General features: G+C 38.2%; 1 protein-coding gene across 6 annotated transcripts in view; it reads left to right on the forward strand.

Moving 5' to 3' along the window:
* ELMO1 (engulfment and cell motility 1) overlaps nucleotides 1-25,065 on the forward strand; it is a 306,304-nt gene that overhangs the window by 138,827 nt on the left and 142,412 nt on the right. For all 6 annotated transcript variants that reach the window (XM_040060448.2, XM_040060440.2, XM_040060465.2 and 3 more), the window contains 2 exons: nucleotides 3,054-3,158; nucleotides 16,279-16,387. In XM_040060448.2, the coding sequence (XP_039916382.1) occupies nucleotides 3,054-3,158; nucleotides 16,279-16,387 (214 nt within the window). The remainder of the gene's footprint in view (nucleotides 1-3,053; nucleotides 3,159-16,278; nucleotides 16,388-25,065) is intronic.

The raw sequence follows: 25,065 nt of genomic DNA on the forward strand, positions 1-25,065 counted from the left end.
ATTCTTGAATCTTCTTGTATGTTAACATGTATGGCATAAGACCATAAGCTGTTAAATACTGCTTAGATGCTGAAGCTGAAAAATGCAAAGATATTTCTCAGCCTAATGGAAAAAAAAATCAAAAATTATCTGAAAAATTGGAGGTAACAAATCTGTTTCATTTTTCTTTCTTACTCTTTGTTTTCCGTTAGGCGAAAAATGTCATAGATTTTGTACTAAATAGATGCAACAAATACGCCTGAAGCTCTGTGTTCCGTATATTTAATTAATTTTATTGTAGGTGGGGTGTTTGCCTACTTCTGAATTATTCACCACAGCATTTTAGATAGTTTAGCTTTGTATCTCATTTCTAAACCCACTCTCAATAACTTAATGCTTCAACCACAAATATTCATCATGTTAAGAAAAGGATGATTTTAAGGTGAGGGAGAAAGAAGGAAGGGAACAAAGTGTCTGACATTCCTTTTGAATTTGAAGCCTAATTGAAGGTAATGTATTGTCTCACACATGCCAGAACTGTCTTGTGGAGCCTCAGCTATTATCTGCTTCTGTATTTCTAGTTATTTAATTCAACAGAGCTGAAGATAAAACCCTGGTTATGCTGGGATCCCACGTGACAGAAACTTTTGAAAAACAGAAACAAACTGAAAATAGTTGGAAATAGCTGGATATATAGGCTTGACTTGTAGATAAAGTAAAAGTGATGGAGAGATGTTTTTTCTGATTGAACATAGAATTGTTAGTGATGGAAAGAGACAAAATGAGTCATTCTCACTCATGTCGTGAGATTCCTTCCGTCCTTGCTGGTTTTTTGTTGATTTGGAATGGGATAAAGGAAAGAACTGTTCAAGCAACAGTAGGTCAGGCTTTTTATTTGTGTCCTGCATTTATTTTACCATTGTAAATGCCAGTGAAATAAGTACTAGTATATTAATAGCTGGAGAAATGTAGGTGAGTCTTGAAACTCTCTGTGCTTGTCAGGTATTTATCCAAGTGTACTCAACCTGTGCTATAGCATGGGCGCCAAGAGTGCAAGTTCAGCCCTGTGCTGTAATTCTACTTGCATAAGTTTTTGAAAGTTGCAGGGTTCCCAGTAGCTTTCCTGAGGAAATGTACCTCATGACACTGTAAAGTATCAAGCAGTGTTCCTCAGGACTTGTCCATTAAGGCCAAAATGGCGGTAGTTTCAAATGCAGAGAAGAATCTGTAAGATACTCATGCTGGGGGGGAGGGGGGGGGGATGGCATTTGTGTGTCTGTGAGACTCAGCCTCTCTTAAAATGCGCTCTTTGAAATGCTTGAAAATTGTAGGAAGGGAAGTTTTCTCCTCCCAGAAGCTGAAGTCTGTAGGGCTTGTGATGTATATGAAATGGTTTTGTACTGGTTTTAAATGTTCTGACTGATAAATACATCAGTGTGGAAGATGAATGATTGAGTTGCAGAAATAAACATGAAAGAATATTGTTTGTCATTCAGATGAACAGATGAAAGTGAAAAAACAAAAAAGTTAAAAGGAGAGGGAGTTTTTGGAACTTACAACTCAGTAAGACATAGTTTTCTATTCCTAAACTACAACTTACCCTCTGAAATACTTATTACATAGATCTTTCTAGATAAAATCTAGGGTTCTGGGCATCCTATTGATTCCCTAATTAGCCTGTGATTATTTTGCCTGTACACCAGTAGTCCAAATCTGGAAATGTACAACCAACAAGTTCTGCATGCCATCTTCAGACTAATATATTTGTCTACTTTTGAAGTTACAGCAGGCATCTTGATGTATACATTTTGCTTTCTACTATTTTTAATCTTTAATGTGACTGTGAATTACTGACTGGTTAAAACCAATGTATAATACATCTGAAGCTAAAATGGGCAAAAAAGTAGAATCACTCATTTCTACCACTTTATGGCCTGACAGACTCAACAGAAGGAAAAGTAGTAAAACCCATGCTTTTATCAGTGAAGTGGGTGGATCAGACCCTGAGCACACTGCAGAAACAGTGTAATGGAAGAAATCTGTGCTGATCTTTGCCATTTTTCTGGTAGTAAATGCACGTTTAAGGTCCCTGTCAGCTGGGTCTTGCAGAATAGAAATGCCATTGCAAAGGAGCTAGGGATATCTTTCTGTGTCAGAATGATGAGTGGAGAAGGAGACATTGCAAAGGTGATACTGATAAAAAGAGCATAGCAGAAGGGAGGTATTTTTCAATGGAGACATATTCTTGAGACTTCTGAGCAGCTTCTTTGGTATAAGCCATGCAAATTTTCATGTCTAAACCATGAACTACCTGAGGCTTATTCAAATGTACATTTCATTCCATCCAATCAAAAAATCAGCTGAGTTAATGAATATGTTGGGCACCTGTAGCTTTTCATGTAGCGTGTGAAACTGAACACCTGAAGTATGTATGTGCATATGGAAGCTAACGAATTCTGGTTATATGTTCATTCTGTATGTTTATTCATTTATTCTGTAGATGAAATTCATAGGTTCAGAACACAACAAAAAGTGTACCTGAATTCCACAAGATAGATCTGTTTATTTTCATACAGAGTTTTTTCTGAGGCCCTTTGTGTTCAGAAGTCTGCAAGATCCAGTAGACTTAATACAGCTATTTAATCTGGTAGTTTTTTCTCCTTTTTGTGGTTTATTTGAACTCATTCCATCGCAGTTATATAAATAGGTGTTTTGGTGTCTGTTGGCTCAATTGTCTGTATTTTCATGTACTTTCAGTCTGTAGTACTATCAAGGAGTCTGTCTGCCATGGACCACATGGACTTCTGCACTTCTAAACCATTCAGCCTTTGGGAAACTCCACTCCACAGCTGCAGAAGTGAATTACCAACATACCAACCTCAAAGTGTCTGCATTTGGTTGTAGAGTTTTTCTAGGCATGGGCCATTTCCTTATTACGAGTTTTCTGCTCAGCAAAAAGAGCTCTGTTGCTGAACATTTTTTAACACAGCACGCTAACACGGTGCTCACTGACACTGGGGAACTGATAGCTTTTGTAAAGATGCTCATTGACTGATCTTGCTCTCTTTATGCAGAATCACGTAAACCCAGCAATGGATTTCACGCAGACCCCTCCTGGAATGCTAGCCCTCGACAACATGCTGTACTTTGCTAAACATCACCAGGATGCTTATATTCGGGTAAGGCTTCCACTTCTCATGGAGATCTTTGCGGTTGCCTGTTTGCAGTGATTATGTCCTGTTTGCAGTTTACTTTGAAGGGGTGGTTCAAAATCCTGATACCATTAACAACAATCTCTAGGAAGGCGCAAACCACATGACACCAAAACATGACATAAGTCTGTAAAAGGTCTGGGAGAAAGCTGTAGACATGTCTTGCTTGTCATTGCTGAGTCAAATATGCTAGATATTTTGAAAGTACTCCTTTTTGCTTAAGCCTGCAAAGAGGAGAGAAATGAGCCTGTGCCTTTGTCAGATGCATGATGGATGACCATAAACTCAGAAAGGGGTAATTATGCAGAATTCTTTGACTTGCTCCAAGTCTTCCAAAAACTGACAGCATTTTTTTTTGTGGAAAGGAGGCTTTGAAGATCAAATGCCTAGAGAGGTGACTGAGTTGACAGGGTACTGAGGGTTAAGATGCATCCACTAAGACTGCTGCTGTAGGAGGGGTCATGCCTGGAGTAAAATACAAACAAAGCATCATGATTCACTTGTATAACCCTTTCCTGCCCCCTGCCCACTCCACTTCCTACATTATTTCAAGGTTATTTCAAAGGTGTGTAGAGCAGGATGTTGCATCCCTACAAGAAGAGTCACAGAGCTGAATAATCCCTGCCTCTGAAGAGAACAACTTCTCCTGAACTTCACTGAAATCAAGTGCTTGGCAAGCATAAACCAAGCAAGCACAGTTAGGAGTGGAGGACAGTGCCAAAAGTCAGTGCGTGGAGTTCATAGGGATGGTTTAATTTCAAAGAAAAATGCTCAGGCAAACCTGCTTAAAAAAGTTTGTGTATAGCAAGAAAACAGTAGACACACAATCATTTCCACTAAAAGTCAAGAGTGATCTTTTAATGTTCATTATAATCTGTTTTCTTTTTGAAGTAAATTGATGTCAAAGCTCTAATAGGTTTGCAGAGGGCCTGCCAATATCTATGGACATAATATCAGATGATGAGACAGTAGGATTTGCTCTTTAAATGGATTGTTCTCTTCCATCTGAATCCAGCAAAAACTTTTTAAGAAGACACTGTGGTAGTATGCAATACAATAGTATTTATCAATTCCTATAAATCCCTGAAATGAAGGGCTACCTCAGGAACAAAGGGCATGTTTTCTGGATAAACTATGCTGAATAGTGGTTTTGTTTATATAAAATGAGAATTACTTACTGTTTCTCATTAAAATTTGATGAGATCTGGACTGTGCTACTTCATATATCTTCTGAAAATTCTAAGTTTAGAGAATTAGAGGTAGCCAGTGCTTCCAAATGGGTCAGACACATTTTAAAGAAGTCTGGAAAATTTGAAAGAGGACAAAAATTCTGTTGAAATAGAGCTTTCATTGACATCTCTCATTTTTTCATGTTCTTGTTGCAAATGCTGTCTTAAAAATTGGATTCAGTGAAGCATGTAATTAGTCACTTTTTGGAAAAGATTTTGCTGCTGGCTCGGCCCTGTTTCTATAATGCAGTACTTTTGCTGCTGCATTACTGAGAATTTTTGTTATTTTGAGCTGCCTCTTTTTATTCCTGCATGGTTCCTATTAGGAGAGTGCCTGAGTGCCTCATGTATTTCCCTCCTGAGAAAGAGTACACATCCACTAGAAGTGCCTTGTGGAGGCACTTTCAGATTCAATTGCTTGCCTAAAGCTGCTTTGGGGACTGTAAATGTGCTTTGGGAGTTTGTTAGTCTATCCACCACTCTGAGGAGTTCTACTTAGTGTTTATACAGCATTGCTGGCGCAGTAGGAACACCTCTGAGATGATGGTGTTGTGCAACTCCTACAGCGTTGATTGTCTTTGATTGCAAAAGACACCTACTTTCTCTCTTTTCATCTCCTTGACTTGTTAGCTGGTGTACAGTTATTTCCTGTGGGCCCTGACATGCCTGTTCCTTTTTTGAGTTCCTTGTTTCACACCTAACATTACCTTTCCCTCATGGCCTTCGGCTCCCAAAGCTCCCACAACGCCAATTTGCTTTACTTGTACAGCCTGTTGACCTTGCTTATTTTTTCAGAAGTATTCCTACTCCTCTACCTTAATAAAATTCCTCCTGTAGTCAAACTAAAGTTTCCACAAGAAATTGTTACTTATACAGTCAGCTATACCTTGCATCCTGAAAAATTTGTTGGACAGGAGCTCTTGTCTTTTTATTGTTGATACTAGGAAATAGTTTGGTTCCTAGGAGGAGAGATTGTTTCCAACTTGGTTCTTTGCAATGCAATTGATTCCTGTGCCATGGGTTAATTCCTAAGCCCCAGATACTCTCTCTGCTATGCAATAATTAGAAATTGAGGCTGAAAATCGGAGCTGGTTTGAAATAAACTGGGAATATCTGAAGTTTTCTCTGATAGAATGCGATGTATTGAGCAGACACACTATCAGGAAGTCATAATGGTTTTGGTGAGTATATTGGCAGTGCTGCATTTTAATGGGCAGCACAATTGCCTGCAGTCTGACCTGTGACTCCTAGGATGCCCCTGCTGCATGACCCCTAGTTCTTGTATTAATGGAAATAATGGATAAGAAGAAGATAGAAGAGAATACGGTCAATAAGTAATCTCTTCCCTTTTCAATCCTTGTTCTGCCTCTCATAAGAGATTCTGCTTAGAAGTAATTTGCATAATAAATAGATTAGTTATGTAGGAAGGATGTCTGAAACTGAAGTGCCCTTTTGGAGGCTGGCAGTTGGGCTTCAAAGGCTAGACAGTAGTAAACTAATGTGCTTTAGCACACTGAAGTAGGAAGAGTAAATACAATTGCAGTTTGTTAAAGAACATGGGTTTGAAGGCGCTGCAGCAGATGGGTAACTCTGCATCTTGAAAGCAAAAGGCATTTGAGGATGAAAATATGGGTGTCACATGGTGAAGGAGAAAACAAAAATAACCACAGTCCCCTGTCCCCCCCCCCTTTTTTTTTTAAAAAAACCCTACTTCTCCACAGTCCAACTTCTTTCATTCACCTTTTTCCTATTGTATGCTTGTACTGGTTTTGCACAATACTTTTTCCTGAAATTGCAGTAATATGTTTTCTTTACTTGCTGTCTTCTTTGAGATAAACACAGTGTTCATATAAACTTTGAGTTAACAGATTTTGAATCTCAGGGTTTTGTTTGTCCTATAAGATGACTGGAGCCTCCAGCTTGTTTAGTGAATGGGAGAAAAAAAACAAGCATGCTCTCTTTGACTGCGTGATGTTGTTAGCTATCACTTGGTTTTTAAAAAAGTGTCCTGTTGAATTAGTTTCCTGCTGAGTTATCTTTTCTTTCTCTTTAATTAATTCTGTTGCTATCAGTGACTGATATACACTTGGGGTTTTTTTCATGTTGCACTTAAATAATCAATCACTATCATCAGAGGTTTGGCTTTTAAAAGGTGATGACATAGTATATGGAATGCACTGATGGAAGTAATGTTGAATTTCTGCAAGAAATTTAAAAATTTTCCACAGGAAATAATTGGCAGCTTCCCAAGCTCCATAATTATAGGACAGCTAGAGTGTATAATTAAATTTAACAGAGAAGAAAATGATTGGAATAAAGCTTTGTGACAGATAATTTTTTTGTTCTTTTGTAGCAGACAAGTCGTGTTCCCCCACTTTCAATTTATTCCTTTCCAAAACTACTTCAGCTTCACATTCTACTAATTTTAAAAATAAAATTATAAGTTACTATTGAAGACAGACTTTATTCAGTACAGACATCTTGAAATTTTTCTTACTGGTAACTTGTAGCAGTGTGCCTTTTCATTTTTCTGAGTGTAAAGAGAGTCTGTGGAAAAACCTTTCTCATTCTAATGATTTTGGCTTTGATGACTGACAAATTGGTGGGTTGCCTATATTTTTCTTCTGTATTTCTGACCAGCTATATTCTAGCAGGACTCACTGCTGCTTTGGGGTTAGATTTTCACCTTGAGAAGACACATACTGTGTCTCGTCATTTTGTGTAAGCATAAGGGATTGGTGCTTCAGGTAGAAAATGCAAATAAAATCACCAGCTTTGGGTCTGAACATTGACTGGTCGCCTGTTTTGGGTTCTGTGCAGCTGGCTAAGTTTATGTCCAATTCTTTGCCCTTTTTTAGATTAGTAGGCTCCTCTTCTGTAGGAAAAAATGCCATTTTATTCTAGCCTGAAATTCATGTCTCATCTGCAGAAGAGAAAGTTTACACCCTTTTCCTACTAAATCCTAAGTAGATTTTATCTATTTTGTTCAAATACTTTTTTGATATCGCACTTAAGATTTTTCGTATAAGAGATTCATCACTGAGGTGGGAAAGAAAGCAGTGATTGAAATCCATGCTGAAAATTGGATCCATTTTATAATGGATCCAATGCTACTAAATTTTTGTGAGTGATGTGCAGGATACTTAGTGGTATGCTCTTGGGTTTTCTGGTTTTGCATTTTAAAACAAGTTTTAAAAGTTATTACAATGTTCCAAATAAAAGAACACAACACATGGCCTTTGATTGCAACAAGAATTACTTTGATTACCTGAAAAGTAGAAGCTGACTTGGTTTGCGGTCAGTTATAGAAAATCCCCTTTCCCCTGAATTTGCTGAGCTGGTAATTTGGTTATTCACTAATGCAAGAACACTTCTTCCCCAGCAGCTACATTTGGGGAGGCTGAGGAGGGAACTCTTTTGCATTTGAAGCTTTCAAAAGTCAGAGAGGAGGAGCAGGTGCTGTTTGCAAGTGCCAGTGATGCAGGCAGGAAGATTGCTGGCATCCTGCAGAGACCTTTCAGAACTTAAATGGGCTGAGTCACAGTCAGACTGTCTGCCATATACTTTCTAACCCATGCAGTTGTTGTATAGGAGGCTGCCTACACATCCTTCCGTAAATTCACAAAGTCTCCTCGTGCCTACTCACTCTCTCCTGATCAGATCTAAGGAGTCCAACATATAATTTCAGCATTTTCTGAAATAAAATTGAGCTTGATTTCTGTCATGATTTCCTCCCCTCCCAAAAATGGTAGGAAAAGAGATGTAACTTATTTTTTTCTGTAGAAGGTAGAGAGGAAAGTGAAGTTTTTTACATGAGTCTTCCTGGTGAGTCTCATGAATGAATGCAATTTCAAGACCTAATTGCCTGTGCTAGGTTCCCAGCTTATTAATGTGTTCTTGTCTTTTCTCTGCCAAGCTTTCCATTCTCTGGTTCTTACCTTCCACTCACATATCTAAGTGTCTTTCTACCTGCGTTTTGTTTCTTCCCAAACATCACACAATGTTTCTCTTTTACATGACAACCCTGAGGGCCTCCATCACTGAGCGGGGTTGAGATGGGTCCCTCTACAGTTAAAGAAGCAAAATTCTGGAGTGGCTGATTGCAGCATAAACACAAAATCAACATCGAGGAAGAGAATCCTAAAGGAGTCACGGCACTCTCTGCACAGCCCTCTGTGGAAAGTGCAGTGGGATACACGTGGCATCTTTACAATCCAGCACGTGTTCAGATCACTTTCTACCATTCATAGCGAGCCTAAACTTTCCCAGGTGTATGGAAGCTGTTGTCTAAATGACATCCTGATCCAAAGGGCCCAGAAATTGTTTCAAGCCTAACAACTGTCTTCAAAATGTTTTGAATTGCACCATGGGTTGCAGCTGTAGCACACAAAGATTTGGCTAGTTTTTGCGGAGCCACAGTCCCTCCACCTGCAAAGCTGAGATACATATGCATGAGGAGAGAAAACTAGCCCTTGATTGTCACAGGTTTTCCCATTAATTCCATGCCCAGAGCATTTGTGATGTGACTCTCGTTGCCAGGCTCATTGATGTGCTAGAAAGATTGATGTTTTTCTCACATAGCCATACCACAATAACATTACGGCACACATAGGTCCTGTTTTGTAATATGAAAGAAAATTCAAAAACTTGCTATATTCTGCAGATACTGCAGTTTTCTGCCTTCCACCTCTGCCATTGGTGTGCCAGGAGAGAAATTCAGGAAAAGCATTGCCTTCTTATGTTTGGGGGGACATGGAGGGAGAGGGATACCTGATGGGTAGTTTTCAAACTGGACCAGCTCAACGCCAAATCCCTCTCACATACCTGTGACTGTGCAAAGTGAAGAGCAAGTTCTGGTGCTGCTTCTGAAGATGACAGCGGAGCCTTTTCATCGTGAGCCTTACCACCACACTTTATGATCATTGGGTTGGCTCTTCATAGAGAGAAGAAGGTTCTTCTGCCAAGAAAGGAGGATGATACAAGACAAACTACTGCATATTTATTTTTAGATGGAAAATAAAAATTACAGTCATGCTTCATGCTAAGGTGTTAGTGTGAGAACAAAAATGTATTGCTAGGTGAGCACCTGCAGAACCATGCATATTTAGCTTGAGATAGTTTGGCACTACGTGTGTTTGAAAAGTGTAACTTCATCATAATTATCCAGTAAAAACCCAGCTTTAAGAAAGGTTAAGCCATCTCGTATAAGTGGCTCCTTTCTTATTTTTCAGTATCTGTAGAAGGTCTCAACTTCTCTTTCAGCTCCGCGTTTAAATTGTAACTCTAGTGTCTCCCAGAGGCAGGCAGAAATAACTGTTGCTTTATTTTAGCTTTGAGAAATGTCTCAGGAATGTCAAGGAAGAGTGAGATAAGGGAGAGAGGAAGCATAGGAAATTAAAAATACAGTGTCAGAGGGGACAGTGCACAGTGAAGGATGTTGGAAGAAGACTGAAGCTGAAGCAAATGACAGGCTGCCTTAGGAAGAAAGCAAAGTTGGTGATGAGGATGAATGGAAACTGAGTCTGTCTGCAGTAGAGTCTCTTAATCCCTCTCAGTAAGCATCTCTTAACGATTTGCTTCTTAGACTTACCTAAAGCACCTAAATGAAGAGGGAATGGTGAAGCATACCATATGTGTAAGGAGGCTTAGGAAAATAAAAGCAGTGTCAAGAAAAGGAAGATAATCCCTGCAATTTCGGGATATTTAAATGCTGCTTGACCTTTCATTTTGGGTCTAAGGAGGTTTTTATGATCTCTACTAACTAGCTCTCTGAACATCTTGATATTAACCTGCAGCAGACTGCTAAAAAGCTTGTTCTCTATTATAAAGACAGGATCATTTTACAAAATTGATCTGTGGAAATGCTCCTTTTTAATAGTGCAGCAATATTTGTTGAATTGCCTGCTCTGGGACTTATTAGAAGTATTAATACAGCTACAGTGAATCTTGCCTTTCTTTCAATTTTGTATTTATTTCCTAATCACAATGAATCTCTATTTCATTGCCAAGCTCTGATTTTGGCTCAGGAATCTGAGAATTACATCTGCAGTTGCCATGGGCAATATGCTTTGAGACAATTTCATCTTTAATGTGAAGGATTAAGGGACAGGCTAAGTCGCTATTTCTTCCCAGTGAAGGAGGAATGTTTCTGTCTGGTGGTTTCAGCCTCCTGGATTTTGATGAGGAAGCTTTTGAAGATACCTGTCTTCCAAAATTTTACCTTTTGTCAGTCATTAACTCTTAGCTGCAGGTATAAGCTTCACTACTGAAGCTGATGCAGACTTTAAAACCCACGGTAGACAAGTGTGGAAAATCCTTCACTAAGTCCACTGCCTTCCTGAGGATCTATTTTGGGCTCTTGAGGTAGTGACAGACTAAAGAATAATTCAATGGAAAATCATAAAGGCACACTGCCATAAATTTAGAAAATCATTTTGACTTTGAGGTTTGTGTCTTGTAAGGAGTTTTGTTGCTACGCGGGAATTTGCATTATTCCTCCGTGATCTTGGCATGATACTTAAATTTATTTTATTTTAAATTTAAAAAATGACTTTAGATGGTTTTATTTACTTATTTTGCTTATTTACATTTTATATATTTGTTTTCTTTATTATAGGTTTGGGGTTTTTTAAATTAGATTTAGAAACAAATTTTTTATATTTATTTTACAGCCAGGCCACAGTTAGGTATCTTGTTAAACCTCATACAATTTTCCTCATCCCGTCCATTCTGTCTGTCAAGATCCCTCTGCAGAGCCTTCTTACCCTCCAGAAGATCAGCACTCCCACCCAACTTGGCATCATCTGTGAAGTGACTGAAGGGGCACTCAATCCCCTCACTGGGGACAAATCCAAATCATTTATAGAGATGTTAAACAGGACTAGGCCGATACGGATCCATGGGCTACACCACTTCTGACTGGACACCAGCTGGATTTAGTTCCATAGATAGATGGATATGTACAGTAGATAATTTAAAATAATAACTACAATTCTATATTGTATAATATATTCTATATTATGTAGTTAGAATTCTACTGCAAATACTGTCAAATTCTCATGCCTTAACATGAGAAAATGGATAACAATGATTTCCTAAAAATTTCATCTCCTTACATTTTTAAAAAACATTTTTATACCTCTTCCTTTCTCTTTTCGACTAGTCAATTCATCTCATTCATTTTCTTCTCATTCTATGCTTCTCTCACTCACTCTTTTTTCCTTCCGTTTTCTGAGCTGCTATTGTTTTGTTGTTGTTTATTTTTTTACAAAGAACATCACTAAGGCTTTTCCTGTCTGCCCTCTCTTGGTAATTTTCTTTTGTTTTTCTATTGAGATTTTTGTCTGAACTTTTTTGCTTTTCCCTAAAGAAAAAAATATACATTGTTGTTGAATGCTACACATTATGGTGGATTTTTTTTTTTTTTTCCTGCCTCATGATAATGGGCAGTATTGATCAAAGACCCAAGAGAAAGAGTAGAAGATCTGCAGAGATTTTAATAGATTTAAATCTTACAAATAGATTTAAATCAGAGATTTAAATTCTGCAGAGAATTTAATACTCCTGTACTGTGAGCTCATTTTGGTTTTTAACTGTATAACATCTAGTGTATATAGTGTATTATATACATTTCCGTGGTTGACCTACTTGATTCTGTAACTTCACAAGGACTGAGAACAGGAAAAACTGGCAGAAATAGATTTGTAATATCAGAATAAAGGGCAGCCAAGTAAACCACTGTCAAGATAGTACTGAAGGAAGATGGGATATGAGCCAGAAGTGTGCCCAGGTGGCCAAAAAGGCCAATAAAATCCTGGCTTGGATCAGCAATACTGTGCCCAGGACAGTGATTGTCCCCCTGTCCACTCAACAGTGGTGAGGCCACACCTTGAATCCTGTGTTCAGTTTTCAGCCCTTCACTACAAGAAAGACATTGAGGTGCTGGAGTTTGTCAAGAGAAGGGCAGAGGAGCTGTGAAGGGTCTGGAGCACAAGTCCTGTGAGGTGCAGCTGAGGGAGCTGGGGGTGTTTCACCTGGAGAAAAGGAGGCTCAGGGGAGACCTTGTCACTCCCTGCAACTCCCTGAAAGGCGGTTGTAGCAAGGTAGGAGTTGTTCTCTCCCAAGGAAGAAACAACTGGACAAGAGGAAATTGGCTTCAAGTTGTGCTAGGGGAGGTTTAGGTTGGATACTAGGAAAAATTTCTTCATGGAAAAGGTTGTCAATGATTGGAACAGGCTACTCTGGGGAGTGGGGCGTGGTCGAGTCACCATCCCTGGTGGTATTTAAAAGACATGCAGATGTAGGCACTTAGAGACATGGCTTAGTTAGTGGTGGACTTAGCAATGTTTGGTTAATGGTTGGACTGGATGATCTTAAATATCTTTTCCAACCTAAATGATTGTGCGATTCTGTGGTGCCAGGAATTCTACTGCAATGTCCGTTGTCTCTGCTTTTGTTTTCCCCAAGCAAAATTTAACCACAGTAGCTGTTGATTATGAAATGTCTGGGTGGATCTGTAACTCTCTGTGGACTTTTGATTGGAAGGAGGAGGAAGATAATAGGGTGGAGCACTTAATGAGCATTAATGATAGACCTCTGTTTAAAGGAGGGTTGTGTGGGCTGGCAGCTTCCTCACTATTTTCCTTCCAGTGGTAAAATAACTGTTGTGATAAAAACGTGAGGCAAGCCAGGAGTATTCTCTATAGATAGAAGAAAGTGTTTCCTGTCTTGAGCTGTGTGTTGTATTTCTTTCTCTGGTATTGTTTTCACCAGTTTATGAAGTGAACGTGTCCATTCCCTGCTTATTTCTTCTCCGTAACCAGAGTGATAAAGGAAATAACATTACAATCATGTCCTTATCAGCTCTATTTATAGGATTTTACTTTTGAACAGGATATGAGTCGTGAAGTCGTGAAAAGACTATTACAAATATAATAATGAATGTTGTAAGTCTGCTGCCAAGACTAGGAATGATTTCGCTTTGAATATTTATAAGAACCTATTCTTTTTTCTTTCCTTTTTTACTGTTGCTGTTTTTTTGCAGAAGATCCATATCTGTCAAATTTGCCTACAGATATTTAGATGCAATGAAGGGCCGTCCATCTTCCTTTCTTACAGAAATGTAACATGGCAGCACTGCTTTATTTTGTACGGCAAATGCTAAGAAAACTGATGCTTGTAGAGAGTGTGTCTGAGGATCATTTCAAGACTGCTTTACATATTGATTACTCAAATTGCCATTTAATTTGCCATATAGCAATACACAGTGCCTTAACTATTTCTCTGGCATTCTTATCGATTGCTGTAATTCTGTCTTACATTATAGGCATATATGGTGTCACCATTAAATATTTATGTGCTCATGAAATGTTAATATGTCGGGTTAATGTGAGACTCAACAAAGTGCTTTTGCCAAAAGCGAGCAGGAATACATCCTGATGCTTCCCTCTCCCTCCCCCTTGCCCTTTCAATTTGCCTCTCCATTGATTTTATTACCAGTGTTTCTCTGCTGTGTCTAAATCTGTGTTGAAGCAACCCCCTGCTCTAGTATGCAGATTTTATGTTTTATTATGTGAGAGATAAAGCAGGGTAATAAAAAGAACGAGAGAAGTGATCTTAGGGAGGTATTGAGACACACAGCTTTTCCATTGTGCTGGTGCTACTCTATCACTGCTTCTGCTTTTGGGTGTAGAACTGTAGCACTATCCCCCATGAGAGAGACTGAAGCAGGATGACTCATCTAGAATATAAAGTCATATTCACATGTTTCTTTAACAGCGGCTGCAGCAGCGTAAAACAAAAATAGCAGGGGTGTTTCTCTGATTTACTGTTACCCAGAGATGACATGGAGCAATTTCGTGCCATTTAAACCGAAACTTTTAGAAAGAAAAGTCCTCTTGACAGACTCTGGAACATGACACTGTACTGTTGGAAAAGGCCAGTAAAAAATCGTGGTGATAAAGTGTGTATCATATCCCTAATGACTTTCTAAGCTTATGTGGGAAGTATAAGCAATCAAAGGAAACATCGCAGCACTGGAAAACAAAACCAAGAGATCACACTTTCTTGTAACACAGAGAGCATCCATCCTTTTACATCCCTGAGTGGTGGGTTGGGAGGAGCTAGAGGCTGCCCTTTGTACTGTAGGACTAGAATAGATGATTTTTGGAAGGACTTTGGCATGCTGTGTGAAGCACATAGCTTTCCTACTTGTCTTAGGGTTTTCACTCTTTTCCCACTTGTAACTGCTTCACAGGAAAGGCTTCTAGACCTAAAAGGTCAAAACCCAAGATCTTGGGAGTGAGGGAAAGTTTTTAGTGGCCTCTATCTAGCATTGAACTGCTTTCCCTCTCTACCTTTCCTCCTTGTTTTGTGTGAAATTACAGCCTTGAAGCCCTTTGTAAAGCTTTCTTTGCTGTAAAAATGGAAGGATTTAAAACAAACAAGCCAAACCACAAACAAGCCCATAAAGAACAAAAAAAGCCAAACAAACAAAAACCATAATGGAGATGGGAGCTAACAAGACAGGAGGAATGCAAAGCAGAGAGCAATGTCTAAACACCTGTTTTTGAGAAAAAATTAGAGATCCTCTGGGATTCTCTGTTGCTTGGCAAAATTTCTTACCTTTGAAATTACTTTTCTTCTTTGTCCCTAATCCTTAGGCTATGCAGCAGCTGTTTAGGATGAGGTTTTTCTTTTTGTAAAGTGGCACAATTTGTTCTGCAAAGACAATTCTTACTGCAAATTTGTTTAGACCGTTTCATCTTTTTTTCCAGACCCTATTTTTCTCTTTTTGCAGGCTCATTGCTTCAGTGAAATCTATAGTATTTTTTTAACTTTTCATTTCTTATTTAGTTTCAGTGCCAAGGAAAACTTTATCTCAACTGTATCAGATATGGCAGAACTTAATGAGTATAAAAATGTGGAAGGAATTATTTTCTCCCATTTATTTTACACTCTCACTCAATAGAGATTGCAAAGGCTCTCCTTCAGTCTTTTTTTTTTTTTTTTTTTTTTTTTTTTTTTTTTTTTTTTTTTTTTTGCAGCATTCATTGGCTTGATACAAGAGTGATAGTTCCCTGAAATGTTTTGCACATAAGCAGAAATTCTTTTTGTAATAGAGAGAATGCAGACATTTTCTTCCTTTGTGAACTGCTTGATTTTATCACTTGAGCCTACTTTGAAGACTGAATCCAACTAAGAAAATCCTGTCCCAAATTGGTTTTATAGATCCTTCTAGGTGTCTCCATGCCTATCAATAATTTACCTAATTTTCTTTAACTAGCACATTTTAAATGAAACTCTTTCTTTCTCTTTGCCTTCTACTTCAGTTTCTCCTAGTCAGGGTGATGCAGAACAGCAACATTGCATAGCAGTGGGAAAACTTCCCAGTTGGTCTTGAAGCAGCACTGCTTATGTTGCTGACTGCCTCAGACATAGAATCATAGAATGGTTTGGAAGGGACCTCAGAAATCGAGTTTCAAGCTCAGGGCAGGGAAACCTTCCACTTGACCAGGTAACACAAAATGCCATCCAGCCTGCCCTTGAACTCTTCTAGGGATGGAGCACCCACAGCTTCTCTGAGCAACCTGTTCCACTGCCTCACCACCCTCACAGTAAAGAATTTCTTCCTAATCTCTCATCTAAACCTACTCTCTTTCAGTTTGAAGCCATGACATAAATGGCATTGGTCATTTAGCTGTGGGGAAGACTAAGTTTTATGAAAATACATTTTCCTAAATTCCCCGTAGTTTCCTAGACTAAGTCTGATAAGTCTTGTAAATGTTGGATGTTGAGAACAGTGTTGCAACTCATGGGTCCTTAAAACTGATTGTTTTCCATTTCAATTCCACCTTCAGATTGTCCTGGAGAACAGCAGTCGAGAAGACAAGCATGAGTGCCCGTTTGGCCGAAGCAGCATTGAGCTGACAAAGATGCTGTGTGAAATTCTGAAAGTAGGAGAGCTACGTAAGTTGATCTGTTTGACCTCTAAGAACTGTGGAGTGAGTTCAGTGACATCTGAGTTTTTTCAACGCAAGGATTTTCTTCCAAGAAGCGTTCCGTGGTATAGTTATGTGTAGAACACTGGCACTCAGAAACACTACCTCTGTTTTCTCTCTTACTAGTTTGTGGCATCACAGGGATGAGGGTGGAATAGGGGAAATGGGCACCTATTTTTTGACTCTCTTCTATAAGAAGAAGGGCAGTTGCACAATTTCTAGAGGAGTCTGTTAATTTCTGATTGGGTGGTTTGGTGTAGGAGACTTCATGATTGCTACATTCCATTACCTTGTCCATAAGTTGGTTTTATACAAGTATCGTGGCCATTCTTTGTGGGATTGCTCTGAGCTAAACTGACACACCCCATTTTCTCTTAGATATCTGAATAGCAGTTGATATATCTGTCTAAATATTGGATGATAGACATATAATTTACTCTGAAAGTGTGATACAAAATAATGTATTTTAATATAGAGTAAACGAGCTGTATTTGGCTTCAGCTACAGTCCCCTGACAAATTGTTAGATACTATCAAACAGAAGAGCATGTCTGTATCTTCATTAGTCCAGAGTGTTGGTATTTATCGATATGTATAATTTTTTTACCCATCAATAATATTTTGGATCCAGATGCAGTCTGTTTTGGCAAGATTTACCAACAAGTTTCATCCTCTTCTTGCAAGAGCCAGGGGTGCAACTGAGATGCTTTGCTTCCCTCAGAGACATCTTAGTTTTGAATTTTTTTTTCCCTAATAAAGATCTTTTTTTTTTTTATCTTTACACCCAAGTCCATGAAATGTAATGAGAGAAGAGCAACGTAAAAGGCAGGAAGAGAGCCTGTTGGTATCATTGCTTCTACTAGCTCTGCAATAGGCATCAAAAGCTGTTTTAAAAGTATGATTTGAAGCTTTTAAATGTAATGTCTTGAGAGAATTTACTGACCAAAGAAAAAATCTCTCTCTGTGCAATGGGCCAGGATAAAACCTGTGCATTTCTTTCAGCTTCCAAATAGATATTTGTTTGACAGACCCAGATAAATGAAACAATATTGGCTTTTGAATACCATCCTAAGTAAACCAGAGTTATTAAGGACCGTATTCACTATGTCTATAAATAAAGAGTTTAGCAACTATTTTAGATGGCTGGCAATCACAGTGTGTTGTATAAGGTTCAGACCGTAGCAGACACGACTCTTTAAAATAACCTTACTGCTGCAGTTGAGGTGTCTAATGCCAAATCACGCATGACAGATCTGTCTGAATTTTTCTGCTGGTAAATGTAGGAGGGACATATGATCTCAACAAAGCTGTAAGCCTACTTGAAATAAGTGCTAAAGATCAATTTTATTTTTACAAATGCACAGAAGAATATCTGAAATCCAAAGAGCAGCTTTGTACGTGGTGTTTTAATGCATGTCCTATCACTCCATGGGACTTTCACTGGAATTGGTTGCTAAGAAAGATGATTGATCTTGAGGTTAGCCTGGTGTCTCAGGTTTCCTCCTTGCAGGGTCATAAGTCATTTGATAAATAAACTCTTTTTTTGCCACAGACAGGTCTGTCATCTGTATATGCAGGGGGCTGTATGTAGGTGATTTGCTGTGTGTGATACTGTTTGTCTTGATTGCCTCTAACTTCATGCAGATAGGTCCTTTCATGCTTTTACTTTTTCCTTTTTTTTTTTTTTTTTTTTTTTTCAAGTGGGGACTGTGAGTAAGAGGATTTGGGGTAGAAGCTCAGTTACCATATATAGAAAGTACCTTAGTTTTAAAATCAAAATGAATTGCCATATTTTAAAATCTGGTTTTTGTTTTGTTTGTGGGTTGGTTGTTTGGTTTTTGTTCGTTGGAGGGGGTCTGTGGTTTTTCAGTTTTGTTTTTGTTTTGTTTGTTTGTTTGTTTGTTTTTGTTGGGGTTTTTTGGGTTTTTTTTTGGTTAGAGTAGCTCTGTGGTTTGGAAGTATGGGGTTAGAAAGAAAATTGAAAAGTTCGCCAAGTATATCTGTAGCTAAGGGATGGTACCTGCTAATGTTCTGAAGCCACTCGTTTTGGTGTTACTGAGGCTGCAGGTCTCTGGCATGCTTGGTGTGCTGATGTGCAGCAGGCTCCCGTGGCAGTCATTTATAGGTGTGGGATGTTGTAAATGTTATGATGCTAAGGAGAAGTGTACTGGTGCTTCTGTTGATAGAAACCAGATGTAGCATGACTGACTTCTGGAAAGTCATGCTGATCTACACCCACAGAACATCTGTCTCTGGATGCAGCAGTAAGTCTGTGCTGTGGCCTTATATTCACAGGGGACAGAGCTAAGGTTACTTCTAATTCATCTTGACAATTCACCTGTTTGCCAGTGTGCTTCCTTAATGGTTTTGTTTATGTGGAACTCTAATTGTCATTTAAAAGGCTGTAATAAAATACACCTTTAAAATAATGTGCAGAAAATAGATTTCTTGAAAAGGGCTGTCACAGATGCACATCTTAAATGACCTGTTATCAGCAGTGTGTTTTGATAAGAAATGCGAACTAGAACTGACATCACAGGAGAATGTACATTCAGGTTTGTGCTTCACTTGAGATTAAATACTGTGTTGCTGAACAGGACTGGACATCTTAAAAATCAGTAGTTATAGTTCAGAGCAAAGATGTCCCCATTAGTTTGTGTGTGGTAGATTTCAAAATATGTATTTAAGGTAGCCCATGTTTCTCCAGATACTCAAAACTCACCATTATTGCATTGCAATGAAATACTTTTTTTCCTAACAGTTTCTGAACTGTATAATTTAAAAGCCACAATAAATGACCTTTTGCTCATAAAATATTCAGCAGTAGAAACTTTTTTTAAAGTGCAGAGTAGATAAAAGCTGCTAGATTGTCCATTATTTATGAAGAGCACTTTAATGCTGATTATATTCCCCTTGCTCCACTATATTAAATACCTTTGGGCAACAAAAAGACATTTTGCCATTTGTTTTTGGTCCTCTCAAGCACATGTTCATCCCGGAAAGGACTCACAAGACAGTGTTAATGGCATGCCATTTGACTTTTGTATGTCCACAAATCCAGGTTCTGGACTTCTTAATTCTTTGACTTTGATTCCAAAATGTTCATGACTCGAAAATTCATCTCTCTTTTAGCAAAGCATTTAAGTGTATGTTTAGATCCTGTGTAAACAGAGAAAGCTCAAGTGCAAGCTGTGAGTTGAGCATATGGTAACTGCTTTACAGAGGTGGACTTGTAGAGTAGAGGAGATAAAACTTAAGAGGAAGGTTGGTGTAGTGTTTTAGTAACATGGAAGCTAGAATGCAATATAACCATAAGCCTCTTCACTAAAACTTCTGATTCATGAAAGAGTGGGATATTTAACTATAAATCTTTTAATCTTGTGCTACTGTTGCTGTTAAAATGGCATTGAACAGAATGTCTTTGATGAGTACTTGCCCAGGCACTCATCTTAGCAAACACTGTAGTAATTCTGACTTCTGCAGTAATAGCTTCCTTTGTCTATCTTTTTGAACAAGAGGGTTTTCTTTTTCTCCTCTGTGTCTTAGAGATTACATCAAAGGAACATTGTAACCCAGTGGTCAATCCTCTTCTTCCTGTACAGTTAGGTACTCAGACATTCCTTATTCCTAGTACACTGACAAGTTTACAAAGAGGAAAAAGAGGTGAGGCCATTTTCCTCTTAAGCAGCTATGAAAGCTGAAGTAACTTCTACTTTCCCTCTTATTCAAGTTTTAGTACATGTTATATATGCTCAGAGGAGAAGGAATACCCATGAACTGCCAGCTTTGCTGGGAGAGAGTAATATTGCAGATAAATGTAAAAATTAAAAATTAGATCCAGAAAACCTTTGACCCCCCTGAACTGGAGTTAGTAAATTTAATGGGAGATTAGAAGTTCATTAAACCTAGTATTTGGCATGAGTGAGAAGCCCACCATTTTGCTTAAGTAACCCTAACACTCTCTGATCTGTGCCTACAGTGTCCAGCTCTCTGCACCTCTCCTCAGCACATGACACTGTTTCTACCCTCAGCATCCCTTAAAACTCTCTTTCCTGGTGAGAAATGGTACTGGACCATGTTACTTGATTTACACCGAACCAGTACGACTTCTTGGACTTGTTACCTTTTTTCCATACAGGTTCAAATGAAATTGTTTAGCATTGAAGCAGATGCTTGTCGCTGGCAGAGGGATGATAAATTAATGCTGTGTGCACTGAGGAAAGAGTGCTGTCAACAGGGCAGTAGTCTAAATATTATCACTGCATTCCTGAGGTTCTTCTGTAGTTAAGGCACATCAGATTTCATGTATTTTTCAGTGTATTTTTGAGCAGGACACAGATGTTCAACTGCCAGTGTTCCTATTTGATTGTTTTGATGCAGGGTGTTTTTTGGGGCTTTTGCAAAAATCTGCACTCAAGTTTTAGGATGGACCACAAGGGTATTCTTGGTTTTTAGTTCTGAGATTCAGGTGGTTTTAGAGTCTTTTTGCCTTCTGCAAAGCTCTGAGCTAGATATAAAAAAAGAGGTGGAGTGTTCAGGTTCTGATTTTTCAAGGTTGCGCGCTTTGTTTATTGTTTCTTATCTTACAATTTTCTCAGTGCCCAACAAAGGTCTGTGCAGCTGCTTGGGCATCTGTTGACTTCTCCTGGACTGGGCTGTCGCTATCTTTTATACTAATTGCTACGTGTTCTTTATTTATCATTATTTGCTAATACCCATCACTTACACTAAAAAGGTCATCCCTACTTTGACCCAACCTCTTTAAACTACTTTGTGCCACTGTCACTGCAGAAAATGGAGTGAGGGAAGAAGAAAGAAGAAGCAGGAGACGATGCCCCGAGTCTTCCATCTTGCTCCCATTCACTTCCATACTAAAAACCCAAACCTACTGTTTTCTCACCCTGTGATAAGCTAAACTACTGTCTTTCACACTCTTGTGGCTTGTAATACTTCCCACAGTGCAGGAAGCCTTTCCCATGGACTGAGATCAAAGCCAATGTCCCTCTGGGCTCTGGGCCAGGGTCCCAGATCCCCCTGTCCAGGTCTCTGACCCTCCAGGGCAGCCAAAGGAATGCTTTGGACTCCAACAGGGTATATGCCACATGTCAGATATCTATGTATGGATTGTCCTAAAGCTTCTATCAGGTAAATTTCCTTACTGGGGCTTTTGGTTTTGGGTTTGAGGTTTTTTTGCTTTTCTGGCATGAGGAATTTAATTATAATGGGATCTGTTAGAATGAAATTCATTTACAGGATTTTCTTTTCCTCAGAAAAGAAGATCTAAATGCAATTGTATTTTCATGCACTTGATGATGTTTAGCATGTTTTTGCTACAGATTTCTTGCTGCAGTTATTGCCCAGGCTGCACGATTGAAACACTCTAGAAATTCTTACATTGGTATCCCTTTTTCAGCTAAAATGTGCTGGGCATTAGAAGATATACAGTGATATTCATGGTTGTGCCCACTGAGATGTAGGTAATCAAAGTTTATGCTTCGAGGACTAAGCTGATTGCTGCAAGGGTCAGGAAACACTTTTTCCATTTGCATGATTTTTCCTCTGCATTGCACAATCCATAGTGTGCAGTGTAGTTTGTTTCTATTGGCCTTTCCCTGGAAGCATGCTGGTCACTTCAGGATCAGCATTCCAGACCTGAGGGCTCATGTGGTTTGATTTTCCTTTTGCTACAGCAAATGCAATATTTTTATGACTGAATGTCATATTTGAAAAATTTTTCCCCTTGCTTGAAAGATAATTGCCTTTTTATGCTCTTCTTCTGTCTCCTTAAATTTAAATAGAATAAAACCCTAAAAATAGTAAATAAAAGAAAATATTTTCTTTTGCTGGCATTGTTCTAGCATTTCTTCTTGTAATTTAATTTTCTGGAGTGCGAAGAATTTTATGAGTCAAGAAATGTTTGTTAGAAAGTTGTAAAACTTTTCTGGTCAAAGAATTATTTAGTGAATGGTAGCAATTTTCTCTTTCATCATGAGCTTTCATTATGAATGAAATAACAATAAAATAATTCTAACTTTCTTTGTTGTAGCTTTTTGCTGCATTAATTCTTTCCTATCCACCTTTTTGTTGTCTTGCCCAAACCATCACCCCAACAGATAACTCCTGTTCACAGCAAAATTTAAACAGATTGTGACTGAAGGCTAGAAGAAAAGCAACAGTGGAAAACTCGTTCATAGCAGGGAAGGGTGTGGTGGGAATATTTCCTTTGGAAATGTTGTTTGCAAATTAGCCATTCCTGACATTATGGATTTTAAATATGTTTGTCTTTCATGATGCAAAACTAAAAACTTGCTTAGTAGTTTAAACTGTAGTTTTTCTTTTATATGAAAGCAGAATCTTATTTTGAACAGTTGCCTCTGTTTTCTATCACAATTCAATAGGAGAGACAAAATGAAGCTTTCTTCTTCTAGGGAGATAATAATTTCTATGCAATTAACCTCTTCTTGCTCTAAAAAGACTCAATCTCTTAATGGTTATAGCAAAGTGTTAAGTCTCTAGGAGATTTCTACTGTAATCCGTGAGAATATGAGCAACGGAGAGCAGCGGACACCTTCCAGGCAAGATGTTTGACTTTTACCTCTGGGTGACAGTGAGACAGATTTAGGAATGTTATTTTCTACGCATGGTACTGGTGGTTTCATAGCTGGTGCAGTGTTGGCCGCTGGGTCATTAGCTGAAAGTGGTGGCCTTTCCACTATCATCTAGTGTTTTTACCTACTGTCTGCCCTTTGTCTGCTCTTTGATCTCTTTAAAGCAGGGATCATGGCTTGCGTTGCAGGTGTGAAATGCTTAATCTTATTGAGGTTTTGGTGCTGGATTCTTCAGCTTCTTTAAAATTGCGTTTACTCAGTTTTTGATACTATTATGAATAATAAAGAGCATGGTGCAGGGAGAGCAATTCAAAAAACATTTACGGGCAAGAAAGAGAGGTGGGTGTGGTGGGGGGTTTTTTTTGTGTGTTGTTGTGGGGTTTTTTATTTGTTTTGTTGTTGTTGTTGTTTTCCCCTAGAAACTGATTAATGTATCCAGAAGACAACAAAGGTAGTTTGATTAAGACTGAAAAACTTTTCCATCTGGTATTGAAATGAGTATTTAGGAATCAAGACCTAAAAGTTAAAAACTAATAAATTCAAACTGTGAATAAAGTGTAGGCATTAGCTGTAAGGATGCTGAGCTAGGGAGCTAGTGGAACAGAAAGCAGAAGAATGATGAGAGGAGAAAAAAGAAGTCATGATGATTATTTCCAGCACTTACTGGAAGTTGTAGCTTTGGCAAATTTGATAGCATGATAGGATAACAGCTGTAATTTGTTTCAATGTGATTATTGGAACCCAATTCTAGGATTGTTGAATTTTTTAAAATAGGCTATAGTGCATAACATAGCAACTTAAAGGTCTGGGCAGATGTGACAATAAACAGGAAATTTGGTAAATTTCTTGTTTAAGTTAAAGTAATTCGGTTTATTTAGTTTATTTATTATTTGGTTAAAGTAATTTGGTTTATTTCCACAGGAATAAGTTTTCATAGGTTTAAATATTTTTTATTCATTTCTATACAAAAAATATTAAAAAAAAAAAAGCCAAAATATCTCCCGTTTCATTTCTTCTGGGCTTGTAGAGCTTTGTTAGCTGTTTGGTGTGTTCCACAGCGCTTCTTGGTTTCCCAAGAAAAAAATACAGCAAACTTCTTTTTCTGTAATGCCAAACAGGCTGCTTGGAACAGGCTGCCCAGGAAGTGGTTGAGTCACCATTTCTGGAGGTATTTAAAAGATGGGTAGGTGTGGCACTTTAGGACATTGGTCTAGTCATGGACTTAGCAGTGTTAGATTTACAGCAGGACTTGATTACCTTTAGGTGTTTCTGGCCTATATGATTCTGTGATTTTAATCGTGCCTTGAAGAAGGAAGCAGTAGACAAACTCTTGTAATAAAATTCAGGGGTTTAAAGTTCATTTAAAGTTCGCTTGAAACACAGAGGAAAGGCACTTCAGAGAGCTGAGATGTTTGCTGCTTTTCTGGAGCAATTTCTGTACATTATAAGGGCTAGTCATTGTTCACAGACATTTTAATTCTGAGAAGATTGATGTTAAGAAAAAATAATCTTTGAATCCCTTTTTTTACTTCCTCATTTCGTTTTATGGTAATACTTTGTAAATATAGATTTACTAAAAGTATCCATAATCTCTTGTATTTTGCAGCAAGCTGTGCTTCAAATTTGAAGTTAGCCTTTATGGTTTCACAGCACTGCTGTGCATCAAACTGGAAATTTTGCAGCTGCTCCTTTTTGAAGAGTAAAGTTGCTTAATGAATTGAATTGTACACAGAATTGAACAATGTATAAAAGCCCGAATTTATTTTTTAAATGGCAAATTTTAGTGTATATTAATACTATTTTGTATATTCCAGAAATATACAAAATAGTATTAATAAATACTAAAATTTGTGTTTGTCTTGGCAAAGGTAAAGGGTTTTCAGGGTGAAAGATAAGATGCACCTCTTCCAAAGAAAGGCAGAATGATTTTGGGGATTGAAGACCATTGAGCAGCAGAATATCCTTTAACAATCCTTGACTGGATTGGCTTTGAGATAGTCAATTTACCATTAACTGTCTCTGGTTATCCCTGCACATGA

Source organism: Hirundo rustica, chromosome 1 (genome assembly GCF_015227805.2).
Source record: "Hirundo rustica isolate bHirRus1 chromosome 1, bHirRus1.pri.v3, whole genome shotgun sequence".
NCBI classification, from domain to species: Eukaryota; Metazoa; Chordata; class Aves; order Passeriformes; family Hirundinidae; genus Hirundo; species Hirundo rustica.